This window comes from Camellia sinensis, unplaced genomic scaffold (genome assembly GCF_055761805.1).
Source record: "Camellia sinensis isolate YWXY unplaced genomic scaffold, ASM5576180v1 Unanchor2, whole genome shotgun sequence".
Taxonomy (NCBI): Eukaryota; Viridiplantae; Streptophyta; class Magnoliopsida; order Ericales; family Theaceae; genus Camellia; species Camellia sinensis.
Genome location: NW_028129079.1, coordinates 21766571 through 21785912, shown reverse-complemented (window position 1 = coordinate 21785912; position 19342 = coordinate 21766571). Strand labels below are relative to the sequence as shown.

At 35.3% G+C, this 19342-nt stretch overlaps 1 protein-coding gene and 1 pseudogene across 5 annotated transcripts; both read left to right on the top strand.

Moving 5' to 3' along the window:
- The first annotated feature begins 1018 nt into the window (after nt 1–1018).
- LOC114264799 (alanine--tRNA ligase, chloroplastic/mitochondrial) lies at nt 1019–8482 on the top strand. Of its 5 annotated transcripts, XM_082911998.1 has the most exons (12): nt 1207–1430; nt 2157–2243; nt 2591–2671; nt 2778–2986; nt 3766–3936; nt 4655–4732; nt 5103–5237; nt 5372–5521; nt 5755–5865; nt 5970–6999; nt 7086–7243; nt 7830–8482. In XM_082911998.1, exons 4-10 carry the CDS (start codon nt 2954–2956, stop codon nt 6804–6806), a joined length of 1515 nt encoding a protein of 504 aa, XP_082768124.1. In that variant the 5' UTR covers nt 1207–1430; nt 2157–2243; nt 2591–2671; nt 2778–2953; the 3' UTR covers nt 6807–6999; nt 7086–7243; nt 7830–8482. The 5 variants fall into 5 exon arrangements, with proteins under 5 accessions (XP_082768121.1, XP_082768125.1, XP_082768124.1 ...); XM_082911999.1 differs by lacking the exon at nt 2157–2243 and having other exon boundaries at nt 1119–1430; nt 3766–3932; XM_082911997.1 differs by lacking the exon at nt 2157–2243 and having other exon boundaries at nt 1209–1430.
- On the top strand, nt 6851–7884 carry LOC145815395 (alanine--tRNA ligase, chloroplastic/mitochondrial pseudogene; annotated as a pseudogene).
- Nucleotides 8483–19342: the final 10860 nt, after the last annotated feature.

Sequence of the window (19342 nt, the reverse complement as noted above, 5' to 3'; positions counted from 1 at the left end):
CCAACAAGTGAAAAAAAAAAAATTACAGTTAATTGATTGACCAGCTGAACGTCCAGTAATACTCAATCCGAACGGACTATTTTGCTAATACCATTTCCCAGTCCTAATTACCAATACCCCTCGCCAAGGCCAAGGCCAAGGCCTATCGTAATCCGAAGTGACTACAAATTTGGAGCTCCAAAACCAAACAAACATAAGTCATCTTCACTGTTCGTCTATCACAGTCCGGAGTGAACTGTGATAGCGGAAAACAAATGGGCCCACAGGATTAGCATTCCATGTCACTTCTTTACAAATAAACATACTATAGGTGGACTCCATAGATTACTAATCCAATCTCTTCTCCCAAACTTTCAATCAAACATGACTTAAGAGTCAAAGTGATTAAGGCCTCGTTTAGCATGTGAGTATTTTAGTTTAAAATAAAAAATTTATTAAAAAAAATTAAAAAACCTATAACCTATATTAAAAAGTTAAAAAATTATTTTTTTTCTACTTGTTGCATATTTTTTTGTAAAAAATTAAAAAATTATTCTAAATATACTAATATTTTTACCTCGTATTTTAATTAAAAATTTATTAAAATAATCTGTTTCTAAACACACACACACCCCCCCCCCAAAAAAATTAAGTTTGGTTTGTGTTTCTCAAAAAATTTTGGGAAAAATTCTCTACAAATAAGTTTTCAAAAGTAACAAACCAAATAAATTTTCTCAAAATTTTTTTCCAAAACTTGTTTGGTTTACAAGTTTTCCAAACAAATCTCTCTCTCATACACATCAAATCAATCATTTTTTCCAAAACTCTCTCTCAAAATAATTTTTCAAAATATCTTTTGAAAAAAAATCAAACCAAACAAATTTTCGTACTTTTTATCTCAAAACATGTTTCTCAAATACAAACCAAACAAGCCCGTATTTCAATCTTTCTGGGGCTTCTCTTTTTCTTTTTCTTTTTCTTTTTTTTTTTTTCTTTTTTTTTTTTTTTTTTTTGTCTAATCAAGGACTGGAAATTCATTTGGGTACAGTGCAGCCAAGCAATCGCTTGAGTTGGGTACTCTGGACATGGACCTGGGTCAATCAGCCACTTCATTTGTGGCCTGGACTTGGAAGTCCAGTGGCCTCACAACTGACCTTACAATTTTCAACTGCAAATTATGTGGATATCACATAAAAACTTATCCCTCTCTCTCCCTCACTCTCCTCTCCCGCCCTCCCTCACTCTCTTTCTCTCTCTAAAAATTAACGCCAATTCGAAATATAGAGAGAACCACAAGAGAGGGAGAGAGAGAGAGAGATAAACGGCCATGAAAAGCTTGAAGATGGAACTCTCTCTGCACTGCATACATGGAGCGAAACCTCTGCTCCCATTTCTTACTTCAAGACCCATTTCAAGATATCAGCCAAGATGCCAACTTGCCCTCTCCATTGGTAATTAATTTGCCTTGAATACATTTATTAAATCTTAAAATTTGTTTGAGTTCCTTGGGTTTAACTTTGCTTCTAGTGATGTTATGTTAGTTTAGCAAATTGGGTCTTTAATTTGTCTTAGGAAATTAAAAAATTGCCGTTACAGGATGTGTACGTGAAAGGTTATAATCAAATTTTTTTAAGAGACTAGAATTAAGTTGTGTTTCTTTTAGGGCTAAAACATTCTTGAAGTGGTTTCGCCTTGTTACCCATATTGCAAATCTCTCTCTTTTCATCTGTGTTCTTATCTTAATTTTGATTAATAGATAAGTTAGATTTTGTTCTTTTATTGTATAGTTTAGTTTTTGTGTGTCTTTTTCTTATTTTTGGAAGCACCCATGGACTTAATAGTTGAAATGAGTTTTGCAGGGATAGTAATTTGTATACAAAGCTAGGGTGAGTTTAAAAGATTTAAGAGCATATGGTGGGGATTATTGATTTGTACTTCATAATATTGGAGTTCTTATAAGTGGTGTAGTGTTTTTATGTGAATTCAAGAGTCCTCTTGCTCAATTGTGGTATACATATATATTGGTTGAAGATGACTTTTATTTCACTTGAAGCTACATGAATGTATGACTTGATTGAACAAATTCTAGTCTTTAAGCTTTAGTCTATTGCTTAAATTTGGAACAATTAGTTTGACTTCTTGTGCTTATTTTTTGATCTTTGGTTTTCTATTTGAAGGTCTCAATTCGTCCTTGTGATTTTAGGGTTTTCTTGATTATCAAATTCAAATCAAGAAAAAGCAAATTTATTAACTTAGGGGAGGAGGTATAATTATTTTTCTCGACTCTGGTAAATCCTTCAACTTCTTAAGGTTTAATCATGGTTTTGGATAGAAAAATGATAGAAACAAACTAACCTGACTCTTTTTTAAGTGTTTGATTGTATTGCCATGTATAAATTTCCAGACTCTTCAGGGCACAAAAATTACAGGTTTGGGGATTTGTGAGTGCAGTGTAGTGTATTCTTTTGGTTTTTCTCTGTGAACTTTGCTTTATCTAGATTTACCACGACAAGGGTAGTCTTTTTTTTTTTTGTGGGGGGGGGGGGGGTGTTTCCATATTCAGTGCATTAAGTTCCCTTCTTGAGGCTGACACATTAGAACCTGAATACAGGTTGCAGGGATCATTTTCCCTCTAAACATTCCAAAATTAAGGGAGCACGGAAAGTAAACTTCACCACAAGAATTACGTCAGGTAGAGAACTCTTGTTTGTTCACATTTTTTGTCATAGGAGCTTACAAATTCTTCAGCATCTGTCTTCCGAATGATATAAAAACCTTTTCTGGATATCTTCTTTCAGCATCAATACAACCTATGACTGAGGAATTGGTTGAGGATAAATCCAAGGATGTCCCCACAAGTGGGGATTCCATTCGCTGGCGATTTCTTGATTTTTATGCTTCATGAGGTCGCAAGGTCCTTCCAAGTGCTTCTCTTGTACCAGATGATCCAACAGTTCTACTGACAATTGCCGGAATGCTTCAGTTCAAGCCCATATTCTTGGGAAAGGTATTTACATGTAGTTCAGAATTTTCTTACAAAGCCTGACTTGGGATCACTCTATTGAAAATAAAGACTAAACTTAGCATTCAGTTGATTATATTGGACATAGCATATAGAAATATATTACATTGAGATCATCGTGCACTGTGAATTATTTATTTTAGTATGCTACATTGAGATCATTGTGCACAGTGAATTATTTATTATATTAAAACTTGTAGGTATTTATGCCTCATTAGACAGACCATGCTCTATTGTTGTTGGAATATCTCAATATTTAAGTTGTCATCCATACAATTGTAATGATTAAGGATAAAATTGCATCACATGAGGTAATGGATTTTTCTATACTACCATATATTGAAATACTTCTCCATTCTCCCACCACATAATATTAGGGTCTTGTAAGTTGTATCTGAATATATACTATTTTAAGCAAATGTATGATATGGAGTTATAAACACTTACCTTGGATAAAAAAAATATTTTCAAAAGGCACTGATGCACATCTCGTAATTGGGCTGGTTAACATATTGGCATGATGTCTGATGATTACCAAATGTATGATTTTCATTAATGTGTGTCGTAGTTTCCTTCTTCTTTTTTGCCCCCTTTGTTCGCCTTTTGATGGGTATGTGTCTCTTGGTTTTGGTCTACAAGGTCTGCTAATGGAATGCAATGATGCTGTCTTATTCATTTTGTTATTAATGAACATGTGTATATTACATATGTTCTTTCGAATACAATTTTGAGCCACTTTAATATCATCATCATATTTTGTTCAGGTACCCTGTGCCACAACTTCCCAAAGATGCATACGCACAAATGATGTTGAGAATGTAGGTCGAACATCTAGACATCATACATTCTTTGAGATGCTTGGAAACTTCAGTTTTGGAGATTACTTCAAGAAGGAAGCAATTAAATGGGCATGGGAGCTTACTACCTTGGAGTATGTACGAGTAATTTTATTGTGACACTGAAGTCTAGACTGATAATTCTCTTGTCTTCACACTCCTTTTGTTGATTGAATATGTCTATTTTTAATTTGTTTTTTTTCCTTTCATTGACTTGCCATAAATCTCAATATCCTTATTTCAAGTTGGCACCTCTTATGAAGTTTTATGTTTCTCAATAGGTACCAGGCCTATAAAATTTCCGATAAAAACTGGTTTTTAAGTCATACAAGCAGTATTTTTTGAATAATATTTCCACAATTTTATGTATACAATAAATGCCTGGAATTATTTATGACCTTAAAATATTATGAGCATCAATTCACTATATAAGATGTAACCATTCTAGTGGCTGCAAGTAGTTGTAGTTTCAAAGGCACGTCCTTGGACAGTGTTTGTTGTGGGATGACACTGTTGTTAGCGATGGGAAAAAAGCAGCAGTCACAACTGTAAATATTTTGGGATCCATACTAGTAGTGAAGAGTGTGAAGTCCATGCGCACATCAGCCAAACAGACCCTAAAGTCAAGCATAAATGCCTTTTTTGGGGGGCGTAGGTTCCAATATGTTAGTACCAGATGTTGGTCAATACAGAGGATCTTACTAAAAGGATGGGTTTTTCATAATTTTTTTTGAATAAATTTTTTCCTCGTCATAGCTATGAATTTGTGATTGTTTCTCTGAGCAAGAAGAATGAAAGTATTTTTTTAATTGCTCAGGTTTGCATTGCCAGCAGAAAGAGTATGGTAACTGTTTACGAAGATGATGATGAAGCATTTGAAATGGGGCATGACGAGGTAAGCAGACAAGAACTTTAATCATATTGTTGTACTTATAGTCTAATATATCTTTTGTAATTTTCTCCGCTTGTGTATCTGATCATTAAAATTGTTTTCCATGTAAAGAGATGTCTAGCTATCCAAATTCATGCCAAAGAGGCTTGTCATGAACGTTTCCAAAATTTTCATACCCTTGTTAAAATCACTCTTCATGGTCATTCAAGTTACATATATGCACTTGCCTGCTAAGCCCAAGGTGTCCATTTGAGACTTTTTTGTTCTTCACTTCTTGGGGACTGTATTCTTCCACGTGAGAGTTCTTTTACTGATAGCTTCCAGATATAAATGATAAGTGAAATTAACTTCATAAATCTGGTTCTTGCTTCAGGTTGGTGTTCCTGTGGAGCGTATAAAGAGGATGGGTGAAGAAGACAACTTTTGGACTAGTGGAGTGACTGGTCCCTGCGGTCCATGCTCCGAGCTTTATTACGATTTCCGTCCTGAGAGAGGACACTCAGATGTTGTACGTATTTTGTTAAAACCATTTCCTTTCTTTTTTATATTGCTTTGGGTGAAGCTGGACTATTTTGTATTTGAATTATTTATTAGCATTATCACTATGATTTTGATTATTGAGTTGATGTTTTTCATTTGCAGGACCTAGGAGATGATACTAGGTTCGTAGAGTTCTACAACCTGGTTTTCATGCAATACAACAGAACAGATGATGGTTCACTTGAACCATTAAAACAAAAGAATATTGATACTGGTTTAGGTTTGGAGCTTATGGCTCGCATCCTTCAGAAGGTACTTCTAGCTCTGCCACATCTGAGTTATGAACGGTTTAAGTACTTCTCATATCAAAGCAAATGGGATGCCTCCATCTGATTCGAATCTTGGTAATGGAGTTTGTACTGCCCACAGCAAACTTCCCCCGCAATAATCTCATTTTGGTTTCAGAAGAATCATTTCTTGAAGATTCTTTTGGTTATTTTTTAGTTCAACTTCACACTTCCTTTTATATTCTACCATGTGTGCAGGTTCCCAACAATTATGAGACTGACTTGATCTTTCCCATTATAGAGAAAGCCTCAGAATTGGCAAATGTCTCGTATGCTCTTGCTGATGATTCTATGAAAACAAACCTTAAAGTATGCTATCACCAAGAGTTTGTGATATCTCCAATAGTTTTCTCTAACATATATTAATTATTCTTATATTTGCATTGATACTATAAAACTTTCCATTGTTTTAGATAATTGGTGATCACCTGCATGCAATCGTTTATCTCCTGTCAGACGGCGTTGTCCCATCAAATATTGGGAGAGGTTATGTAGTTCGGCAACTCGTCAGAAGGGCTGTTTGTACTGGCAGGTTAGTTGGTATAAAGGGGGATATTGAAGAAGCATTTTTGCCTACGATCGCAGAAAAAGTAATTGACTTGAGCACCCACATAGATTCAGACATAAAAACAAGAGCATTCCTCATTTTGGAGGAGTTGAAGAGGGAAGAACTACAGTTTGTACAAACATTGGAGAGAGGGGAAAAGCTGCTCGATCAAATGTTAGCAGACGCATTGTCAAGTGCTCAGGAAAATAGCACTGCACCTTGCTTGTCAGGCAAGGATGCATTTCTCTTGTATGACACGTACGGTTTTCCCGTGGAGATAACTAGGGAAGTGGCTGATGAACGCGGTGTCAATATAGATATGAACAGTTTTGATATTGAAATGGAGAACCAAAGACGTCAGTCTCAGGCTACACATAATGCTGTCAAACTTGAAGTTGAAGATGGCGGAGATCAGGCTGAAAATATTCGTGACACAGAATTTCTAGGTTATGACGCACTTTCCACCAGAGCAGTAGTTGAGGCTCTCTTGGTGAATGGGAAACCGGTACTACAGGTTTCCAAAGGCAGCGAAGTAGAAGTTTTTCTCAATAGGACACCATTTTATGCTGAATCAGGTGGTCAAATTGGAGACAATGGTTTTCTATTTATTCCCGAAGCTGGAAACCAACAGACTGCTGTTATAGAGATAAAAGACGTCAAAAAATCCGTGGGTAATATATTTGTTCATAAGGGTACACTATAAGGAGGGAAGTATAGAGGTTGGCGGTGAAGTGGAAGCTGTGGTAGATGCAAATACGTGGCTTCAAAATAATCTCAGAACAGGGGATTGCATCTGGAATCAGACGTATAGAAGCCGTTGCTGGTGAAGCTTTTATCGAATACATCAATGCTAGAGATAACTACATGAAACAGCTCTGCTCTGCTCCACTCTCAAAGTATGTTTTCTTCTGTAATCTTTTTGCTAAATAGAGAACACCTGATTGTTTCCAATGTTTTCATTATTAAAATTCATTCTGCAAAGGTGAAAGCTGAAGATGTACCAGCCAGGGTAGAAACACTATTGGAGGAATTGCGAATGGCAAGAAATGAAATTTCAGCTATTCGTGCTAAAGCAGCAGTTCACAGAGCCTCAATCATCGCAAACAATGTATTGCTTGTGGGGAATTCTAAAAATATCAGGTTTTAAATTAACTTCTGTAGTTCCATCTATGTTAAAGAGTAGAAATGTTGGATCAACTATACATCTATGATAAAGAGCACACAAAATCATTCAAACTTGTAAAGAATAGCTTGTTACAGTCTTGGAAAAAACACACCCTAAAGTTAGCTCAGCATGAGGTGCCCTCAGATTTATATACTGCACATTACTTTTGTACCCAGTCGTTGTGGAATTTCGCTTCACACCTTCCCTCACACTAGTGTGCTCGCTTGGCAGCACCCACCATGTACAAGCCAGGGATATGCACCCTACCCATCCCTAGTTCTCTGGTTCTGATACCATATGTTATATCTCCATTAGTCCCCAAAGCTTAAGCTATTAGAAAATGAGCCCAACAATGTACATTAAGCTATTCAACATAGCTAACTCGCACCACCATCATTCGGACAACTCAACCTAAACCCAAGCGCAGAAAAGAACAAAAACGAAAACAAAAACAAAAACAAAAAATTTGACATTAACAAGTCTTGATATTATTTCCCCTTTGGAGATCTAAAAGAGCATTCTATGAATAATACAGTTGCTTTCTGGAAAATTACTTTACAGGGTGCTGGTTGAGTGCATGGATGATACAGATGCTGATTCACTGGAGTGCAGCTGACTACCTAGTGTAGTAGATACATTAGAAGATCTAGCAGCTGTGATTTTGGGCTCATGTCCTGGTGAAGGTAAGGTAAGTTTAATCACTGCATTCTCACCGGGGGTGGTTGGCATGGGAGTTCAAGCAGGGAAATTTATCGGGCCTATAGCGAAGTTATGCGGTGGAGGAGGGGGTGGCAGACCTAATTTTGGTCAGGCAGGTGGTAGAAAACCCGAGAATTTGTCAAGTGCCCTCGAAAAAGCTCGATCCGAGCTTGTTTCTATTTTATCAGAAAAAGCTAGCTGAAATTCATTATGCTGTCCCAAAAGCTATGAGGATCATTATTCTGTGAAGCTTTTATAGATTCCAGTTATGCAACTGCTTAGGCAATTATCACATCCCAACATAGCAATAGCATAGAACCCTTTTCTCTTTTTATTTTATTTTATTTTTTTCTGTTTCTTTTGGTTGGGGTAAGAGGGTAAGTAGAAAATTTGTAAAGTTCATCATATAGCATTTGTATTATTTGGTCAAACAATGTATTTTTGCTATGTTCATGGCTTTGTGTGAGCCAATTGTACATAATAATCAAAAGTTTTCGGCTTTAGTACTTCAAAAATGACTGTTCGCCTGACTAGAAGAGGAAAAATATTTGCTAGTTTGGAAACAGTATATTAATTCTTCTGCTTGTGATTAGTTTCAACTGTCAACGATTATTAGATTAATTTTTTGTTGGGAATATGACAGTAAAAAGCATGTCAAAGATGATAGTATATGACAAGAACATGGTTGAAGATAACGAAATTGTGCTTCTCTTTCTCAATATAGAGATAATCGCCCTCGTCAACCACATATACATAGCATTAGGATAAGAGGTCACAGTATCCCAACACACCACACATTGTGTTGACCTTTGTTTCCATTTTTACCTTTACTTTTAGCTAGTGTGTGCGGCTTATGTATACCTTTGTGGGCACTTGCGTGTGCTTTTGAGCAGATGGTGTTTTCACAAATTTTTAAATGTTCCATGCCTTCTGAACTTCCCAGTTTTATATCTGCTCTTCACTCCATGCATATCATGGCCATTTGAAGCTGGAAAAGCAATTATATATGAAGTTGTTTATATAATTCCTCTCTCTCTCTGTGAATCATCCAGATCTGTTGGGATAAGTATCAGATTTCTGATACCTAACCTGATCCATGTATGACGGGGAATGAACCGTTATTAATATTAACATATATAGTTAAATTGTTTACTGCCATTTTATCAAATATTAATACTCTCTCAACATATTGTGTTTCGCGTGTATTTCTACTTGTAGTTTGTACTCAGTTATGGTCAAATTTGAATAGCTAATGTTTTCCAGCACATTAAGATAAGGGTAATTAATAATTTTGCTAGAACCAAAGAAAGACAAAAAGAATCACATGCTTTATTCCACAGTCCACCTTAATTGTTCTTGCTTGATAAGATCAATTTTTTAACTTTGTTCCTTTCTCTCCCCTCATTAACAAGATAAGCAATCATTTCATATCCCTCCCCCCCCCCTACTAAAATCTCCACTTACATTGAGTCCAATAAAACATGATTAAAAATACCATCTCCTAGTTGGTAATTGCATTTAAAAGAAAAAAACGATGACAGAATTTGCAAATCACGAGGATCATGCATACTTTCAAGGTTATAATGTTCATTTTGACCCAAAAGTACCGGTTACCGAATAAAGATTAAATGTAATGGTGATCAAGTAATTTTTACCAGTGTTTAGTTAAAAGTGTGTCACCAATACTCTTTGAATTACAGATATGGTACTCACAAATCAAAAAATACTAATAATTGAATGACTAGAGCCGATCTTAATTACCTCAATTGATTGGGTGGGAGACAAGATCGGTTCCATTCATCCTTTTGTGTGTGGTGTTATTGGTTGGAATTATGAAGTGCACATACGGTGTTATTGGTTAGGAGTGTCACTGTCGCTGCTGCCGCACTGGCTTTGGCAACCAGCAGCGCAGTAGTCTGGGGTGGTTCCGTACCACCCATGTTGGCTACAGCATAGGCCTCCTGGGCACAGTGCACCCCCAGCTTGATTTCCACATTGCTCTGCTGAGATTCCTAGTGTTAGTACTACTGGGATGGTGAGCAAAGAGAGAAATGTCAAGGCCCAACTAGACCTCATTTTGATTCACTTTTGTGTTTTGAAGTGACTTTGTTGATGTTTGAGGAAGTGGCAGCCTGGCAGGGCATGTATGGTTTATATATAGGAGGTGATGAGGCAATTGGAGAAAGCATTTTTTATGTTGCTAGAATCCTACGTGGTGGAGTCGAACTGCTTTTTTTTACTGAACAATTTTGGATAAATTGTAAATACACCATTTAAGAATTATTTAAAATATGAATTGTTCATTGTGATTTTAGAAATCACATTTGGTCCCTTCAAATTTCTAATCCAATAACAACTAACCTCTTTTACTATTAATAAAATATCAAGTTAATTAATAATTTTTAATGATGTTAAAAATATATTTTAATTAACAATTCAGGTAATTTTATTATTGTATAAGAGAATAGTTAAAAAAAATATTTTGTAATAAATTTTTTTAAATAACAAATTCTGACAAAAAAAAATATTTATAATTTTTTAAATTACATAGAACAATCCAAATTTCAGGGCTATCTGCATTTTACCGAATAATGTTTGTGTGGGACCTAACCAATACTGATGGTGGATTTGGAGAAATATTTCTTTTCTTATCCAACCAAATCTCTGTTCAACAAAGTAAACAGAAGACCACTAGGACGACTCTTATAGCTTCCTTCCCGTTCATCAATGCTGCTGTAATTTATTTATTAGATAAAAAAAATTTAAATGAATTAATTTTGGGGAGATTTATCAATAAATCCCAAAATTTGAACTTATGAACCAATTGGTCCCATTTTTATTCTATTAAACCGTTTAGTCCCATTCAATTGTGAGGGACGTAATTACCCTTATCTAACCGTTGCTGATGCAGCTGTCGGGCGGAAATTGGGTGAGGCACGTGTGTCGCTCACGTGCGTGATTAGTGAATGGATGTGTGGTGTGTTGCACGTGATATATTGGTAGGGTGTCACAGAATGACAAAACGCTGTAAGGGGTTTTTTATTGGGCTGGGTTGGTGTGTTTGGGGGGTTAACACACACACTGATACACAAACACAACACACACACACGATATACACACACACTGATACACGGGACACACGCACACAGCTTCTCTTCGATCTGAGTTAAGACACACACAGGGGCTGGTATGGGCTCTCCCTTTCTCCTATCACACACAGATACACACATACATTGTCGCCCTTTCTCTCTGTCTCCCGTGAAGAAGAGAGTGGAACAATAGCACAGAGCCTTTATCGGGGAGATTGAAAAACACAGAGACTGATACACGAACAGCAAACACACACACACAAGAGAGACTACTTACTCCTCTCTCTCTCTAGCCTGAAACCAACCCATCTCTCTCTTTCTTACTCTCGAATCGAATCAGAAGAGCCCTCGCTCTCGCTCTGTGTGTGTGTGTGTGTAAAGAAGAGAGTGGAACAATAGAACAGAGCCTTGATCGGGGAGACTGAAAAACACACAGACTGATACACGGATAGCAGATACACACACACAAGAGAGACTGATTACTCCTCTCTCTCTCTAGCCTGAAACCAACCCATCTCTCTCTCTCTAGCTTGAAACCAACCCAAAGGAACTGACCCCGCAAAAGAGTACCATATTAAACCAAGGGCACTCTCGTCCACACAGTGAAACAAAAATGGAAAAAAAGATCAAAAAGGACCAAATCAACCCACCAACAGGACTCTTTGGTATAATAGAATAAAAGTGGGACTATTTGGTATAACAGTTTGTGAAGTAGGATTTATTGGTAAATAATCCTTAATTTTTTTAGAAACAGAGAGAATAGTACTTTTAACTTGAAACATAAATATTTTTAAATTCTCTATTTATAGATTATTAGATTAAGATGACCTCTAATTTCAATCTTAATTAAGATGATAAGTTTCACAAATACATTATTTGTTTTCTTGTTAATAAAACAATCGAAATTATAATTCAAATCAACTGTATGTAGTCACGTAGATGATTAGATATCAGGTTTCTTTCAAATTGATCCTTACATAGTTTTTGATGATGCTGCTGGACCCTCATGGATAAGGTCGGGTAGATCCATGCCTCCTACACCGTTGTCCAATGGCTGGGTCCATGGAGAAACATGCACAAGAGTTCAACGGAAACGAGAGTCCCCAAGCGAACCCTCCGACGAACAAGTTAGAAATGAGAGAATGATGGGATGTCCAGAGAGGATGGTGATAATGAACTTAACCTTTTTTTTTGTCTTAGAAACCTGTTTATATCCTTTGCTCATCATTTCCTTGTCCACTCCGACCTGTCATGTTAGCCGAAAGCCTATATCTTAGCTTGCCTTGTGTCATGGTGAGGCTGCTCTGCCCCGACGTGAGGAGGTTATCGCATTAAATGCTGCAAAGAAACTAGGGATGAGCAGCGGATATATCGATCCGCCAAAACCGATCGAACCGAACCGATCCGCCACATTTTGGATGGATGCGTGATGACGAGCGGACGATTGCGGATTGATTTTCTCCAATCCGCCAATTTGGCGGACGGATGACGGATTTGAGTTTCCTTTGGCCGCAACCGAATCGCCATAATTTATAAGACTTTATATTTTCAATTTGTAAATATTTTGTTTGTGTTTTCAATTGAAAAAAATTTTAAATATTCTGTTAAAAAAAAGTTTTCAACTTAAATATATTTTTTGAATTGAAAAAAATAAACGTATTGTTTATCTATATTTTTTGGTTTTTAAATTTAACTCTAAAAACAATAAATAGAAAATATGATATATGCTGGTTGGTTTTTGTTTTCAAAAACATACATAGATGTAACAATACAGAGACATACAATCTCTACTACTGCCTTGTTCATGATTTTTGTGGTTTGAATTGTTATTATATTTTAAGAATCACAGATTGTAATACTTTATGTGGATGAATCATGTTGTGATTGTAATATGTGGATGAGCCATGCAGTGATTGTGATATTCTAAAGTTTCAAACTTTCTTTTTTTGGATAAGACATGCAGTGATTGTAATAGTTTTTTAAGTCATTGACCGTAATACTTTCTTTCTTTCTTTTTTTCTTTTTTTTTTAGGAAGTGCACAAGTTGAATTATGTTGAAAATTTATAAAATCTTAAACCGCCAAACCGATTCGCACCCACCCGCCAAATCGCCAAACTGCTCAATCCATATCCGCCGGATTGGCGGACGGATGCGGATTGATTTTCTCTAATCCACCAATTTAGCGGACGGATGGCGGATTGGAGGTTTCGTGGCCGCAACCGACCCGCACTCACCCCTAAAAGAAACCCATTAATGACTGGTGCGTGGTGCAATAACTCTACAGGATCTTTATCTGCTTATGTGGCTGATTCTTCTCTTAACAAGTGTTTAGATGTTATTGGTCCTTGGTGCAACATTGGGCTTTTTAGTGTTTAAATTATATATTGGGCTTTAAGCGGTGGGCCAAAAGTCCCTATAGACCCACCTCTATCAGTTTTTATTACCGTCACTCTTGTACTTTATCAACAAAGTGTGAATTAACCACCTTTCAAGTATTCATTTGTAGAAAAAATTGTTGCATATCAATAGCGGACATACTTTCTATTACCATCACTCTAATCTTGTATTCTCTTCCAAACATAAACATAAATAAAAATAAAAATATATTATTAGATATTCTTAGATTATGATATAATGGTGTTTACGTAGTACTAAATATATTATCTTTTCTCATAAATATCTAATAAATGTAAGTAATATCATATAGTTTTCTAAGATTATTGAATAATTATCCAATAAATATAATGGACCTCACATTATCTAAGTTAATCATCACCACTTTGCCAACACCCTTCAAAATATAATTTGACTTTACTTATGTGTTATTCCTGATAAATGAATAATAACAAAACATATCAGGTTATCATTTGTTTTTCAATTACTTGACAAAAATAAGTAAACATTGTACCTTTAAAAAAATTTCGTCTCAATAACAAAAAATGTTTGAGACTCGTAGACTCACTTCCCTAATTTGACTTCTAATGATGTGATATAATACATATTAACTTTTGATTTGTGATACACTTATTATATAAGATCCAACTCTCTTACCACATCATTGTAAATGTATTATGGATCTAAAATTATAAATCTCTAATATTTTTAAACTATTTAATATGCCCTAAAAGCACATATCAACAAAATTTATTTTTTATTACATCATTAATTAAAAACACTTTATGAAATGAAAAATATCACATAATATTACAAAAGTACTAAATAATTCGCTTTAAAAAGTTATGTTGGAAATGGTAGAAAAATTCTAAGTAAAACCAGAATTTTTTCTCAAGTTTGGTCTATTTTTTAGGTGGGCCCCGAGCGTCGATTTACTCGGGTCAAAGTGGTAACGCGTTCTATGCCGCGTTGTGATTCACGTGATATATTTGGTTGCTCAAAACCATTACCGAGTGAATGGAAAATTGAAGCCAAAGTGTGCTCCATGGAAATAGAGTTTTGGTGAAAATTCTTTAAGGTTGTAAAATGGCTTGTCCCACATTGTGGGAAGTTTTGAAAGGGTTTATAAGGCATGGGTTTGATACTTGGGGTGTGCCCCAAGGGGTACCCAAGTGTTTTAGAGGGAGAGGTTATGGGCAAAATGGGCTAGACCCATTGAACCCAAAAATCAACACGCGCGCGCCGCCGCCGTCCGTCTGGTCAGGCGGGCTGGGCTTGTTCGGCCCAATACTAATCTTTTTGGGCCAAAAATATTTGAATTTAATTTTATTTTTGGTAAAATAAAATCCAGAATTCAAATTAAACTGATTTGGATATTCTGTGCATCCAAACAGAAATAAACTAGTTTGGAATTAGTGCACACCCAAACAGGGCCCTTCCCGATTTTTTGCTATCTGTTTGAATTATTAACAGATTCAAATCTGTTTAAATTCAAAACCAACAGGTTTCATACCTGTTCAATTTAAAACCAAGAGCCACCTTTACATCTATAAATAGGACCACCCTCATTTGATGTTATTGATTTTTTTCAGAAATTTCGTATTTCACCTCTGCTTATTCTATTCTTCATTTTGTTGCATTTTATTTCTGAAAGAAATGGTGTAAACACTTAGTGTGTTCATAAGGCAAACAATTTGTAGTGCTGCTATTGTTTGTGGTAGATCATTTCATCTTGGGAGATAGACGTCCAAATTCTGAAAGCACCGTGGAGAGGACGAATCTGTCTTAAGGACACAGTGTCAAACACTGGACTTGATCGGAAAATAATTCGAACAAATTAAATCGAGTAAGTTATTTAATTTATTTTCTGTGTTGTTTTTATTTATTAAAATCAGATTTAAATTTTGTTTTTTTTAACAAAATAAAATCTGTTTTTATTTATTTATTTTTATTTCGAGTTTGGTTTTTGTAATCAAACAAATTCTCTCATTTTCTTTATTTCTTTATATTCTTGTTGTTGTTTTGTACACAACAGAATTTAATCTTTTTAAATACAGTGAAGATTGTCCTACAATCTTAAGACATATTCTTTTTTTTTGGTATCTTCATTGTATTTAATTTTCTGTGTTTTCAAAGTAATATTCTGGTTGGAAAAACAAATAGTGATTTATGTTATTTGACAGATAATAGTAATATACTGTCTCTTTTCTTTGACAACTAGTAGTAATATACTGGTGTCATTAACAATTGCAGAATATTATTTGGTATTACAGAAAATTATTGTGATATTTTATTTTTATAGTTTTAGTAACAAGGAAAATAAAATTATTTTGTTGTTATAATTTATTTTCTGGTTTTAGTAACTAGAAAATTAATTTGTGTTTTAATTTTTTCTGATTTTTGTAATCAGAGATTATGGCTACTACAACTGAAACTGCATCTGGCAGTGGTATTCCTATTGTTACACCTACATCGGTCCCTATCCAGAACCATGTTCATGTACCAATCAATCATGGAGAAAAATCGGAAAAATTTAACGGTACCGAGTTTAAGAGATGGTAGCAGAAGATGCTGTTCTATCTTACGACTCTTAATTTGGCCCGGTTTCTCCATGAAGAGGCTCCAGCACTTAAAGAGGGTGAAAGTGATCGGCAAGTTATTGCCGCTGTAGATACTTGGAAACATTCAGATTTCCTGTGCAGAAACTACATCCTAAATGGCCTTGACAATATGCTGTATAATGTATACAGTCCTCTGAAAACAGCAAAAGAATTGTGGGATTCTTTGGAGAAGAAATACAAGACAGAAGATGCCGGCACGAAGAAATTTGTCGTTGGTAAATTTCTGGATTTTGTTATGGTTGACTCCCAAACAGTAATATCTCAAGTTCAAAGTTTTCAAATAATTTTACATGATATTCATTCAGAAGGTATGTCTCTTAGCAAGTCATTCCAAGTCGCTGCTTTAGTGAAAAAGTTACCACCGGCATGGAAAGATTTCAAAAATTATTTAAAACATAAACGCAAAGAGATGGCTATGGATGAATTGATTGTAAGATTAAGAATTGAGGAAGATAACCGAAAGGCTGAAAAGAGGAAAGAGAAAAATCCCATTGAGTCCAAGGCTAATGTGGTTGAACAAGTTCATAAACCACATAACAAAAAGAGAAAGTTTACTGGAGATGGTCCTAAACAAGGCGATAGTAGTAAGAAGTTCAAAGAAAAATGCTATAACTGTGGCAAAACTGGACATCGGGCTTCTGACTGCCGCCGCCCTAAGAAGGATCATGGAAGTACAAGTAAGAAGACCACCAATCAGGCCAATGTAACAGAATTGGATTACATCTCTGACGGAGTGAATGACATCAACCTTTCTGCTGTGGTGTCTGAGGCTAACTTGGTTGGAAATCCCAAAGAGTGGTGGGTTGACACTGGAGCAACTCGTCACATATGTGCGGACAAGAAGATGTTCACTACCTACAATGAGGCTGCAAATGGTGAACAACTTTTCATGAAAAATTCTTCTACTTCTACTGTGGCTGGACAAGGGAAAGTGATCTTGAAGATGACATCAGGGAAAGAACTAACCCTCAACAACGTACTGCATGCACCTGACATCCGGAAGAATTTAGTTTTTGGGTCTTTGTTAAGTAAAAATGGTTTTAGACTTGTATTTGAGTCTGATAAATTTGTATTAACAAAGAGTGGTATGTATGTTGGTAAGGGATACATGAGTGATGGTCTCTTTAAGTTGAATGTAATGACAGTTGTACCAAAAATTGCTATGAATGAGAATAACACATCTTTTGTTTATATTCTTGAGTCAAATTTATGGCATGGTAGATTAGGACATGTGAATTTTGATGTTTTGCGTAGATTAACTGCTTTAGATCATATACCAAAGTTTGAAATTAACCCTAATCATAAATGTGAAATTTGTGTAGAAGCGAAACTAACTAAGGCTCCATTTAAATCGGTTGAAAGAAAAACCGAACCTCTAGAATTAATTCATACTGATGTATGTGATTTAAAATTTATTCAAACTAGAGGAGGCAAAAAATATTTCATAATATTTATCGATGATTGCACAAGATATTGTTATGTTTATTTACTTAGAAGTAAAGATGAAGCCTTAGAAATGTTTAAACTCTACAAAACAGAAGTTGAAAATCAACTTGGTAAAATCATTAAAATGGTTAGAAGTGATAGGGGTGGTGAATATGATGCACCATTAAATGAATTTTGTGCACAACATGGCATTATTCACCAAACTACAGCCCCTTATTCTCCATAGCAAAATGGAATTGCTGAAAGGAAGAATAGAACTCTAAAAGAAATGATGAATGCCATGTTACTAAGTTTAGGCTTACCACAGAACATGTGGGGGGAAGCAATATTGTCTGCTAATTATGTTCTTAATAGAATACCCCACAAGAAAACCAAAAGCATTCCTTATGAATTGTGGAAAGGTCGACCACCTTCCTACAAATACTTAAAAGTGTGGGGGTGTTTGGCAAAAGTTGAAATACCTGTTCCTAAAAAGACTAAGATTGGACCAAAAACAGTAGATTGTGTGTTTATTGGTTATGCTCAGAATAGTAGTGCATATCGGCTTCTGACTTATAAATCAGAAATACCTGATATAAATGTGAACACTATTATAGAGTCAAGGAATGCTGTGTTTTTTGAACATGTCTTTCTTTATAAGAAATGACAAGAATTGAATTCACAGAAAAGAACTTATGATTGTACACAAAGTCAAGAGACTAATGACAATCAAACACAAGAGACTAGTAATGGTCTAGACCAACGGGATTTAACTGATGATGAACCAAGACGAAGTAAGAGAGCGAGAACATCAAAATCCTTTGGTCCAGATTTTCTGACATACTTGTTAAAAAATGAACCTCAGGCAGCAATGACAAGTCCTGAAGCACCTTTGTGGAAAGAGGCTGTTAATAATGAAATTGAATCCATTATGCAAAATCATACTTGGGAATTGGTGGATCTTCCACTAGGTTCTAAACCTCTTGGATATAAATGGATATTCAAGAGAAAAATGAAAGCAGATGGTTCAATTGACAAGTATAAAGCAAGACTTGTAGTTAAAGGTTACAGACAAAAGGAAGGTTTGGATTATTTTGACACATATTCCCCTGTGACAAGAATAACATCCATTCGCATGCTTATTGCTATAGCAACGTTGTTTAATTTAGAAATACATCAAATGGATGTTAAGAAAGCTTTCTTAAACGGTGATCTAAATGAAGAGATCTATATGGAAGAACCCAAAGGGTTTGTTGTATCAGGGCAAGAAAAGAAAGTTTGTCGACTTGTAAAATCCCTTTATGGATTAAAACAAGCACCTAAGCAATGGCATGAAAAATTTGATCATGCAATGCTTACTAATGGGTTTAAGATAAACGAATGTGACAAATGCGTCTATGTTAAAAATACTGACTAAGGATATGTCATAGTTTGTCTTTATGTGGATGACATGCTTATCATTGGAAGCAGTCAAAACATGATCAAATCAACTAAGAAAATGCTTAACAAAAGATTTGATATGAAAGATATGGGGGTCGCAGATGTTATATTAGGAATGAAAATTACTAAAATATCTGACGGATATGCATTATCTCAATCTCATTATATTGAGAAAATTCTTGATAAATCTATCAAAGATGATTTGAATTTAGCTAGAACACCTGTAGACATCAGTCTTTATTTATCGAAAAATAAAGGTGATGCAGTGTCTCAGTTAAAATACTCCCAAATCATTGGAAGCCTAATGTACCTAATGAATTGTACTCGTCCTGATATAGCTTATGCTATTAGTAAATTGAGTAGGTACACTAGTAACCCTGGAGAAGACCATTGGAAAGCGATCAT